A 12,504-nucleotide genomic window follows, 5' to 3' on the forward strand; every position below is an offset into this window, starting at 1 on the left:
CACAGTCTTAAGGCTTTCAGCTTGCACACCTTGTCCCATTTTTCTCCCAGCGGTGGGTCCATGTTAAATTTGCAAAGAAAAGTACAGTATTGGAAAATGTCCCCAGATAAATTGTAGTCCTGTCAGATACATGAGTGTTTGTTTGCATTCCTGCTCAGTGATATCTAAAATGTGACATAAAGGTCGACAAACAGATAAAGAAAAGTGAAAAGGCACATCAGTTTATTATTGTAGCACATTTAAAAACAACAGCCCAGGTCTCAATACCTAATATGATAAAAAGAAATAGTTCAATAATACATAAACAACTTTACCTCAGACACAGTCAAGATAAAAGTCAATGCAATCCGTTTGGAAATGTTTATGTAAATTCAGAAATTTCCGATTAATGATTTTTTTGTATGATTTTACAGAATCATACAGTCATTTTTTGTTCACTTTCATGATGAAGAATGACGTAATGGAAGCAAACTTTTGTAGATGAATAGATTTTTACTTCTTCTCGATTCTTTGTTATTATTATTATTATTTCCTCTTATTGTCAAATAGCATTGTGGTATACTATATTGACCAATGCCAGATGCTGTAGATGCAGGTATTTGAAGCCGTACTGACTGAATCTCCTGGGAAGTGTTAATTATTATTGTATTGTGCATACTGTGGTTCTTGGTACTGCAAAGCAATAATAGTTTTTCCTTTTTTTAAGGTTGCTTCTTTTGTCCCTCTGGCACAGTAAAGGCAATGTGCCAGCAGTCTATTAATATCTGGCTCTAGAGGTGAAGTGTGATACTTTGTGTCTGTGGTTCTCAGTGTATTTGTGTGCTACAAGTCCACCTTCGTAAAAGTAGACACTTTGAGAAGAATCTTTGGCATTTTTCAGCAAAAACTAAAATACTGTATATCTTTCCGCCATTTACAGTATCATGGCTTTTGTTTTAATCCTCTAACATTTTTAAATATCTGTCTATGTACCAGAAAACACATAAGAACTACAGTAAATAAACCCAGCAACATGTCTGCTACTTCAATCAAAGTAAACCCACTAATAAACCCACTGAAGTAGAGATCTGTGATAACATACATAATAAGATGTGTCCCCTTACAGCTACTGACGGGACAGTTGCCCCTGTGATCTAATATCAAACATCTATCCCCCTCTGCTGGACAAATCAGAGAACTGTGCCAAGCTCAGTACAGGCTGCAGATGATTTTTCTGAATTCAGCAATTGTTAATAATGCTGAATAAATTGTAAGGCAATTGTAAATAAAGCAAATGTTCAGAAAAAAAGCTGTTAAATAAAGTAGTTTTAACTGATTTTCTCCTGTAAAAAGTATTTGATTTTGTCAGTTATTTTCCTTTTTTATTACTACCTAATTTTTACCTACAATGGACATGAAGTTAATACTTACATTACTTGATTAATTCCTTTCTTTGCTAAAGGTGAAATAAAACACAGACGTTTCTATACACCTCTTCAGAGTAGTACTGGTTGATATACTGGATGAACCAGTATACCGGTTTTAATAATATGAATTTTTCATACAGGTACATCGCTAAAACAACTATCTGTGATGTCATGTTTCTTACTTGTGCAATATAATATTTAAGAAATATCTGTTTGTATACTTTATAGTGTTTCTACAACTATTTTTTGAAAGGGAGGCAAAGTTGTTGGCATATCTTATTTATTATTTTCAAGTTCTGTTTTTGCTATGTTGCAGTTTAAACATTTGTTTATATTCTGCTACCATTTCATGCATATAGTTATTTTATTGTATCATTTGGTTGGGCCAAGAAAACCATATAGTAATCAAAGCTTTCAGTATGTACATGATAGCATTAAACTGTTTTTATAGTCTATGTACTCCTGACAGTAGAATAAGCCACTATAAACCTGAATAAAGGTACAGTCATGCAAAAAAAGAAAGAAAAAAGCAATATACTGTAAAAGTGACATAATCTTAAAAAATACTTTGATACACATTTTTGGTCATATTGCCCAGCACTAGTTCAAAGAACACAGTTCGTGTTCTTCGTTGGAAGGACAGGTTTCAGACCTGAGAGTTTTCAGTGGTGCTCTGAACGGTTCCTGTGCTGGAGTCGTTATCACGTTCAGTCTCTGTGAGGAGAGAAAAGGAAACAGCCACCATTAATCCATCGTAACAGCACGCCACACTGACAAAACAAGTTAACTATCCTAATATGTGTGGGATGTGTAATATTCAGAGTACCTGTCTCAGTGTTCCTGGAGTTACAGCCAGACTGTAGAGAACCCACAGCGGTGCCATGAGGACTGAAGAGAAAGAAAGAATCAGCCCGAGGACATGGCTCCACCAGGGGTACTGATAGGTGTTATTGTATCTCAGATGGGTGAATTTGACCAGAGAGAAGAGTAATATGCCCTGTGAAAAAACATACACAACTGTTAAATAAAACTGAAGCCACAGGAATGCAACTTAGTGATGCAAAAAAACAAGTAAAAGTCAGAAAATTGTGTACACGTTCATATATTTATGCATATGTGCACACATTATTAATTCATAATAACTTTGTTACGCTTAGAGGAACAGAATTTCCCTTTATTTACTCACTGTAGCCACACATGGAGTGATGAACCTCCAGCAGTATTTCATATACGGCGAGGGGCGGTAGTTAATCATGTCGGTAATATTATTGTAGTAACGATCAGCACCTTGGAGACAGATATTGATATTAAAAAGTATAAATGCTTGTTTAGAGCTGATTGACAGGATGACATAATAAATGTAGCTCACCATATACCCATCCTACACAAATGCACTCCAAAATGCCAAAAATTATGTATGAGATTCCACTGCAGGCGTAGTAGTCAAAAAGCTGAAACACATAAAGTCCTCCCTGCAGGAAAAGAGAAGAGACAGAGACAAACAGAAGGTGAGTTATTGTGAAATAAATATCTGTTCAATTGTATCTGCAGCAGGAGACCATATTTTCTTTGCATTTACATCTGGTGCTGCAAACACTTTCAACACATGAAAACTACAGAACAAAATATGTGAACACAGATAGAAGGTATTTTTCTTTGCTTTTGAAACCCTACAGAAACCAAACGACACCCACCTCAGTGACCATACAGAGACCAATCAGAAAGCATACAACACAGATGAACAGCAAGAGTAGTTTACGTCGATGACCCGTGAAAAAGAAGGATGGATACATGTCTGATATGGATGTGACCAGGCCTTCCAGACACACAAACTGTGGGTAAAAAAAATAATAAATTAAAGCTCCACATTGACACTGAATAAAATGAGTCTTTGTGATGTCAAAGGTGCACTGGCAGTTCTTATCCCACTGGGAATTAACCAAGCGTGAACCTATCGTGACGTCATCCATTGGTTTGTGGAATACTGATTTGAAGTCTCGAGTTTGCCGCCATGACAGTTAGACGGAGCCAGTGCGAGCCAACAGACTGACGAGTTGCTCTGCGCTCATTGGCTGCACAGTTTTGACTCGTCCGTAGCCAGAAACAATGGTGGCTCGCCTGGTCACACATGATCTCATATTACAGTTTAACAGTAGTATGTTTCATAATCCATAATTTACTAAATGAACATCATAATGTATGGAAGAAGAAGAAGAAACTAGTGACTGAGAGCATAAACTCATCAGGAAACTGTTCACTGAGCTCATAAAGGAAGTGTCAAGTCGGTTCATTCTCCATTCAAGTGAATTGGATCCCTGTGTTATTGCAGCCAATGGAGCGCCCCCTGCTGGCCTTTACATAGAATGCAGGTTTAAGACACTTCTGCTTTGGCTTCACTTTTCAGACCCGGAAGCTCTGTCAATACTGTCAGTGGAATTAACACTTAACTCAGCAGCTCGACACAAACTTTTGCTGCTTTTAGGACATTCTTCTGCTTTATGTGTCTGTGCTTCAGTCTGTGCTTCAGTTTCCTGGCTCTCACTAATCTTCATGATCACTAATCAGGTGGCTTCAACATGGTGCCCATGTGTCACTGTGTCTGCTGGATGTGCAAGTAGAGAAGTAGTTGCTAAACACGTTAGCCATGCCCACTCAATAAGCTGGTATATCAAGGTTTTCTTCTTCTTCTTTTTTTTTAAATTCACCCTTAGAGGACTTTCTCTCAGCTTTCATTGTCAAAACTGTGTGGAAACAATTAAGAGTTAAAAAAAACCTGCATTGCAGAACCGACAGAACTAAATCAAATAGACAGCAACAGAATTTATTCCAAGGCAGTGTTTTACGTTAAATTCAACACAAAGAAACAGGTTTCTCTGGTTATGTTTCCTAATTTCATATCCTATCTATGATTATTTACCACAGTTTAATTGTAACACCTTTACCTCACTGTCCAGTCCAAGGAAGATTATCATAATGAAGAATAACACAGCCCAAAGTTGTGGTAAAGGCATCATGGCTACTGCCCGAGGATAGGCAATAAATACCAGGCCGGGACCTGCAAGTGGTACAAAGATTTAAAAAAAATACTTACTTACTTACTTACTTATTTACTTGTAATGGAAATTTCATTTTAAAAGTATAAGAAACCTTATTGTACAATAAAGCCCACACAGGTGTGTTATTATTGTGGTATTACATGCAGTGTCACACCTGATTCAGCTACTGTTGAGATGTTGACACCCAACTCGTGAGACATAAAGCCAAGGACAGAGAAGACTGCAAAGCCTGAGACAAAGCTGGTCGCACTGTTCAACAGGCACAGGGCAAATGCATCTCTGTAAATAAAAAGGGTTAAGATTTGTATAGTGAGACATAAAAACTCGTATAACAAAAACAAAAAACAAAAATTGTATAACAGAGGGGACAAATGTGTATTGTATTTACTTGTAGCAGTTGTTGTTGTATTTGTTGTAGCTTCCTAAGGCTGGCAAACAGCCTAAGCAGACAGCATAGGAGAATAATATCTGGCTCCCAGCATCCATCCACACCTTTAAACAATGAAGTTGGGTCAGGGTAATGGGGGGTGGGGGTGGGGGTTATTGGATTGTTATATGTCAAATCTTTGTCAAGTATTGTTATCTTTTGTCTTCTCGTTTACATGAAAACAAAAAACATCACAGTTAAAAAAACAACAACAAAACTGTTGCCATAACTGAGAATTAATTGAATTTGGTATTTACAATTACCTACTGTTATGTGAAGTCTCATCCTAAAGTATCTGGGTTGCTCTCACATGACAGCACCAGCACTGGCAAGCTAGCAGTAAGCAGGGACATTTTCACTTTGATGTAATGTGAACGAATATAAGGAAACCTCTGAAGACTCGAAGACTATTCCCTGTTTATAGCATGCAGCCAACAAGGTATTTTGTTTTGTTTGTCTGTATTTCAATTTATTATTTTATTTGTTATTTCATATGTTATGGATACTGTTGTTTATGTTAACTTGGCTAACATGGTCTATATTTTCTCATCAACACTGTGTGTTTAAGCTTTCATGGTGGATTTGAGGAGCGAGAGAAGCCTTCAAATAAACTAGTTACAAGAAAGCCACTTGTGTCTCTCTGTGCTTCGAGGGAATTACTGAAATTATATTTAGCATGTAGTTGTTTTTTGTCTTTATTGTTTAGCTATTAATCTCCTTTAGTTTATCATTTATGTACAAAAAATGTTAATAAATGTCTCAACATTAGCTCAGCAACTCCCTCTAATGCCTAACTTCATTTATAAATAGCAGCTTTGTGTTAGCCAAATCTACCAGACAGACATGTATGCAACATTGGACTCATAGCTATAGAAACGCCTCTGTCATGAAAGTTTGGCTGTCTGACTATGGTAGAAATAAGCTGAATCTCCTTCAAGTCCCACCTGACTTTTCTTACAGGAACCCTGAATATGCTCATGTTGCTGCACTCTTAAACAGCTGTGGCAAGTTTAGAAATGTTTTTCCATGGTACGTCCTACCCCAATAACGTGTGACTTTTGAGAAGACCCATTGCTAACGTAGAAAGTAAAGGTACGTATAGTAGAGGTTAGGGTTGTTGTTGTGAAATATTAAAATGTGGACTAAAAATTTAAACAGACTCACTTATCACCCACACGTGTGCCTCACCTGAGGATCAGCCATGCGTGCTGGGTCAGGATAGAGGTAAAATCTAATACCGTCTCTGGCTCCTGGCAGTGTCACACCACGGATTAGAAAAACAAAAATCATCACATAAGGGAATGTGGCTGTGAAGTAGACGACCTGAAAGAGAAGCAGCAGTATAGATAAAATAAACCTGACAGGTGACGAAACACAGTCTGACCTCACAGGCAGATCCCTGTAGGAGGCTGCGCTCTACCCCTGTTGGGTCGGACAGCATCAAGGCTCCTCCGAGGGGCGCTGATCTCTCACCCGACAGCATCTCACACAACTTTATGTTTATTGACAATGTGAACTTGTTCTAGGGGCCCAAGCCCAAATCCATCCCAGCTTTGAGGGCATGCATGCATGGTCAGCAAACATTCTGCACCAGTCTGACCTTCCTCAGCTCATACAGTAGTTTGAGCTATTGTTGAGGATGTCAGACAGGAATTAATTCAGTCTCTTATTGTTTGGTAGCTCACCTTTCCTGAAGACTTGACTCCTTTCCAGATGCAGAAGTAACACACTATCCACCACAGCAGAAGACATCCTGCCAGGTCCCAGCGGATACTACCTACTTCTTCAATTCCTCCAGACAAACCTAGAACTCTCCTCCTAAACACAACATACTGTATGTATAGAAACATTTTCCTTTTCTAAGTCTGTTAAATAATTGCTTTATTTTCAGTATCAAGTAGAGTATTTGGGAACACATACTGCCAAAATTCTTCAACTGAAGACGTTGTGTTCTGAGAAACGCTGCCATTAGATGAATGATCCAGTTTATAATCGACACAGTCCTCTGTGTGGAAAATAAGATTTAGAAGAGTTAGAATGGCATCTTGTGATACAGGAAACATTGTATGTATTGGCAATTTCTTCCTATTTTGTTTAAATATATACTACTGCTGCTGCACAACAATGGAGCTCTATGTTGTGTAATTTTACTTGTGATTTACTTGTGTTCCAGGTGTTATTACAGCTGGCCCAAGGGAGTATAGTGTGGAAGGTGGAGAAGAGGTAGCGGGAGGCCCAAGCCAAGACGACAATATAATACATCCCATTGTATAGCAGAAGCAACTGACTGCCGTAGCCTAAGCCTGAGGCACAATAATGTTATCGTCAGCAAAATTATTTATCATTTATTAACACAAAATTGTAACATTATGTCAAATAATTAATTTACTTTGCAGTACCTTCAAACAAAGGACATATTTTCCTCCAACATGTAATTCCACCCTGAGCAGTTAACTGGCCCAGAGACACCTCCAGAAAGAAGATGGGGATTCCACAGGTGAACAGGACCAAAACATAGGGAACCAAGAAAACACCTCAAGGGAAGAATTTAACAAGGTCAGGATTTACATTGAGAAAAATACGAACATAAAATGTTAATGATTTAAAACCTCAAATTTTCTGCTGTACACAGCAAGACTTTTTTTGTAGGAGTCTTTTGCATACACAATCAAACAAGGTAATGCTAAAAGCAGGTAGACAAAATACAAAAAAGGGGCATAACCCTTGCACCCACCTAACAAGAGGGAGAGAAACCATATAAATGGTTGAAACACAAGGTTTCATGCAGGGACATGCACATAAATTTTAATAGGTGTGGCTCTTGGAAAAAACACACTGAACTGTTGCCAACATGTCGAATCACACGTTAAACCAGCTAGGTATGGGTTCATGGTATAACATAATGTTGTGCAACATGATCAATATGTGACAAGCTGCTGTTCTGAAGCATAGGTGAAGATTTTTATTCACAGGGCATCCAGGGCATAATGTTCAACGTTAATCATTCACACAACAGCAACAATACCAAGCTTAAATGCTACAGTGCAATAGACATTTTGTGAATTAACACAGCCAAGACAACTACATTTAAACTTCAAAGGGTAACCCTAATGTAAAGTATGTTATACATACTGAAAGTCAAAGTCAGTTACTAGTACGGTTAAATAATAACTAAATATACAATGAGTTAATATTGATTCAAGAAGTTAGATTAAATTCACAAAGATCACATTTACAGATTTACAGTTTCACCATGTGAGCTGTGATTCTTAAAAGCATGTGCATAAGAAGCAGTAAAACGTTGCCTAAGTCCACCTGCTGATTTTGTGTGATTTGATTTTTTGCTTTTTATTTATTAGTAAACGTATTTTTTGATATATATATACACATATATATATATATGGGATTAGGTCCTATTGAAACTTAAGGTATTCTTCTTCTTTTTTTTTTATTCCCCAATGATTTGCATTTTTGGTGGCGGCAACATGCTCTAAAACTCATAAAATGAGACATAAAATTTGGCCGCGTTATATTGGTCTTCATTGAATTAAAATATTGATTAGCTGTGCATATTGGGCAATATGGATGCAGATCTCTCAGTAAACAATCAAGTATTTAGCCAAGCCATAGTATAAATAGTATTTTATATTTGAAAATGTATAAAAGGAAATCTTATTTCTCAAAAACCTCCTCAAGCATTGAATTCTCATAACTTGGCCCTGAACTCAGTTTAAGAACAGACATCTGCTTCATCGTGTGCGCTCAGCCCACCTGCACAGAGACTTTCTTACCTCCTCCATTTTTGAAGCACAGATATGGAAATCTCCAGACATTGCCCAGACCAATGATTTCTCCGACTATTGCCAAAATGAACTCCCTCTTGTTGGCCCACTGGCCTCTCTTAGCATACTTTGCTGGATCATTGTTTTTCATCATATTCCTCTTCAGTTTGCTTGCTGGATCTATCGGAACAGGTTTTCTGTGCTGAAATGTCAGTCACATAATTTTTAATGTGTATAGGTTTGGGGAAACAGATACAGAACAGTCACAAAACAATTAACGCTAAATTGAAAATAAGATTATTAACAAATATAAAACTGAGGTATGGGAAAGGACCCAAATCCAAAGAATGCAGGCTGACTGTAAAAGTACAATGATTTGGAGACAGTGAAAATACACTTACAGAATCGTGAGGCAGGTGAGGTTCAGCACCAGGTAGGCAGTCCAAACAGGTAAACAGTCTAAATCCAGGTAACACCAGACACAAAAACAGATCAGTTAAAAATTGTTTATATAGGGTGTGTCACAATAAAGAAGTGGGCGGGTACATTGAGTTATTTTTCAGGTGTGAAGCATCAAAACTCAACTATCCATTTAATATTTATACAAAAACACAAAATACTGATCTATTTTTACCATTCGGCATCCAAGTGGCTATTTTCTACTCCTCAGTTAATACAATTTTCATCCTTGCTTTGGCCTTTCTTTGACCTGTTCTCTTCCTTAACTTACTCACTAATATTAATATCACAGCTGGCGAACACTTTTTGTTATTCTGTAATATTGCACACACAACTCTTTTAAGACTTACCCACAGATTTCCAATGGTATTTAAGTGGACTATGAGGACCATTGCTTCAGCTTGTGTCTCTTGAGGCAGTCCATGGTAGATTAGGAGGTATGTTTATGTTTATGAAATAAAACTAAACAATGCATGAATGTTTGCTGCATCGTGTTGTCTCATTCTAAGCTAACAAAAACACTTTCTTATTTTCAGGTGATTATACACTAATGAAAACATATCTGTTAACAGGTGGGAGGAAAGGGGTCATGTGGTTCATGTGCGTGAGGTGTACTAGTGCTGCCTCCTACTGGACAGCCCTGGAACAGATGGGTTCAAATATGAAGTCCATACAATGTACACAACCACAGAGGAAACATCCTTAAGGTAGTTATTATGGTTAATTATGGTTATTAAAATAAGTATCTGTGACAGTGAGTTGTGTGAAGTGATTAACAAGGATGACTAGCCCAGGGGTTCCCAATCTTTGTCAAGTCAGAGACCCCCACAGTAAATGGCCATTAGACCACTGACCAAGCTTGAAAGGATTTTATCTTAAGGAATCCCCTCTGAATATTTTTTTGTGTGTGTTATGATTGAATATTTGGTATTTTTGCTTAGGACAATTATTATAGTTGCCGGTTTAATAATGAGTGAATTGTTTTATTTTTTAGAGTAAATGGATTCAGAGAGGACAGTTCATATCAGTCTCATTGAAAGAAAAGACGAAAATGCCACAGTGTAGTAAGTGGATGTTATGCTGCCTCTTGGTGGCGGCAGTCACAACTCCCTGAGAGAAGTTAGGGCTGCACACTCAATCACAATACATCAATAATTCATGATGATGTCTTCATAGTCAAACTAGGATCAAACTAGGATCACTATAAATTACAATCAATCAAGACTCCCTACTTTTTTCCTTGTTGTACTTCCAAATAATGTGATAAGAGCCACTGAACTACCCTAATACCCCCTCAGGAAGGTTGTAGCCTGGAGCCAAAGGGCCCGAACAGCAAACACTGTACATGAAGAGAGACTTTCTGTCATGTTTGATGCTCTGTACAATCATGAATTATTGATATATTGTGATTGAGTGTGCAGCCCTAACTTTTCTCAGGGAGTTCTGACTGCCGCCACCAAGAGGCAGCATAACATCCCATAACGTCCACTCACTGCACTGTGGCATTTTCTTCTTTTCTTTGAATGACTGATACAAAATAACTGTTAGTTGCAGTCTAATCGCCCTGAACTTCCAAATTTTAGTTGTTCCTATAAAGAATATCATGAAAACTGAGACCAGGAAATAAAAATAAAACAAAATACTGAGCGCTGCTGTTGAAATTAGCTTGAAAGTACAATTGGACAAGGTTTCAGTTTGTTCATCAGATAGGCCCACTGAAGAAAGAGTAGTGTTCAAACTACTTTAAACATCTGCAGTGCCATAATGCAAAAATCACTCCACTCACATGTGAATTGTAAGGGCTCTGTCATAATATGCTCCTCAGAAACAGCTGTCTTGACACAGACAAGACAAATAAGTTTCAGAAGCTGGCATTACTTTCTGTAGTCACAAGACACTATAATGTCACTGTTGTAACTGTTCTTACAACGTGTCTCCTAGATTTGTCTCAGCCTACTGTTTCAGTTGATGTATATTGTATTTTACAACTTTAAATTATTTAAATAATGTATGGCTATAGTATTCTAGATATTTTGTCTGTGCATCTGTTCTGGCCTTCTGCTGCTGGGGCACAATTTCCTGTGTGGGATCATTAAATTTGACCCTGTCTCATGTTATCTTAGTCTATATTAACATTTATATAATATTTTTATATTAACTTATTCATGTTGATCACTGAGGCTAGATGGACCAGAGCGCCCAGCAACAGGAATAAGTGCTATTATATTACCTTTAAGTACTCAAATGTAAAGTTAAATGAAAGCAGCACTGAATGAACACTATAAAGGTGATATATATATATATACATATATATATATATATATATATGTATATATAGTGAAGAAGAAGTTCACTGCAGTAATGCAGTACGTCATACGCTCCTGTCTTTCTCGCGCCAGTCCTTTGGATCTCGCGCGCGGTTTCGGTGTGTTTTCGCACGCTCCGCCGCGGACCAATCAGAGGGCAGCGTCCCCTAGCAGCGTCCCGTTGCTATGCAGTTGTCCTGAATCCTGCCCTGTCCTGTCCGGCAGCGAGGGTGAGCTCTGCAACTGCTTCTCCATTCATCACTTTATTTAACGCGTTGTACAAACAGAGATTAAGTCACTTTGATTTATATGTCTAAAACCAATATAAATGTGTATTCCTGTTTATTTCCAGGTGGTTGTCACATTGTTGTAGGTGTATGTTTGTCCAGGAGGGGGTTTGTGGATGTTAGCTGTTCACACGATATAGTTGTGCATAAGTTATTATAACATGGCTGCGGTGCTAGAGATGTGTTGCAAACAAGCTGCTGAATAGATTTTATTTATTGTAGCCCAACTGTGGAGGCCAGCAGGCGGCTGTAGTCACGGTAGTAACCCGGTCGGAGACGGACACGCCTGTTGCTGTGTCTCTCCAATCCCACTCGAGAGCACACCCTGAACATTAGCATACGACCAATGATCGCTGCTCTACGGACAATGAACTGTCCAAGGCAGTTTTAATGTGAAGTTGCCAGATTTATCTCTCTGTCGCAGCACAGTGGAGTACAGATAAAGTGTGTTCAGTCGAGAAGACACGAGGATAACTCGCCACTACTATCACGTTACCCTTCGCTCTAAAGTGGATTTGGATTTTATGTACAACATGACATTTGAGGAACTAAGTGGGGATTACTCTCAAGAAAGGTAACTAATGCATTAAACATTTATTCAGCTATAACGTCGATGCATATGTAAAGTTAAAGTTACCGGTGTGCAGCGACATGCATTCAATAGATTAGTGCACGATAAAGGTCATTTCTACACTAACTACTAACTTATAGCATATTTACAGCTAATAAACACATTAAAATGCAGCACATTTACAGTTAATAAACACATTAAAATGCAGCA

The 12,504-nt window shown here is 37.9% G+C and overlaps 2 protein-coding genes across 3 annotated transcripts in view; one reads left to right on the forward strand and one right to left on the reverse strand.

Annotated features, from left to right (window-relative positions):
* Window positions 1–1,969: 1,969 nt before the first annotated feature.
* On the reverse strand, window positions 1,970–8,867 carry LOC118334703 (sodium- and chloride-dependent GABA transporter 2-like). The gene is made up of 14 exons (XM_035670740.1): window positions 8,681–8,867; window positions 7,289–7,423; window positions 7,052–7,192; window positions 6,810–6,894; window positions 6,575–6,707; window positions 6,078–6,212; window positions 4,851–4,954; window positions 4,617–4,741; window positions 4,349–4,461; window positions 3,101–3,238; window positions 2,776–2,878; window positions 2,593–2,693; window positions 2,233–2,403; window positions 1,970–2,120 (listed from the first exon to the last, which is right to left on the reverse strand). Exons 1-14 carry the CDS (start codon window positions 8,823–8,825, stop codon window positions 2,007–2,009), a joined length of 1,743 nt encoding a protein of 580 aa, XP_035526633.1. The 5' UTR covers window positions 8,826–8,867; the 3' UTR covers window positions 1,970–2,006.
* A 2,766-nt stretch (window positions 8,868–11,633) lies between these two features.
* The window catches only part of gadd45aa (growth arrest and DNA-damage-inducible, alpha, a), a 3,007-nt gene continuing 2,136 nt past the window's right edge, over window positions 11,634–12,504 (forward strand). Inside the window, exon 1 of one of the 2 annotated variants that reach the window (XM_035671349.1) lies at window positions 11,634–11,666. Coding sequence is in view for 1 of the 2 variants with exons in the window: in XM_035671348.1 (XP_035527241.1) it covers window positions 12,248–12,297 (50 nt within the window). In the remaining variant the exon portion in view is untranslated. Of the gene's footprint in view, window positions 11,667–11,773; window positions 12,298–12,504 lie in introns of those variants that run through there. The other variant, XM_035671348.1, reaches the window with a different exon arrangement.

Source organism: Morone saxatilis, unplaced genomic scaffold, assembly GCF_004916995.1.
Source record: "Morone saxatilis isolate NCDOM2014 unplaced genomic scaffold, NCSU_SB_2.0 Contig23, whole genome shotgun sequence".
Taxonomy (NCBI): domain Eukaryota; kingdom Metazoa; phylum Chordata; class Actinopteri; family Moronidae; genus Morone; species Morone saxatilis.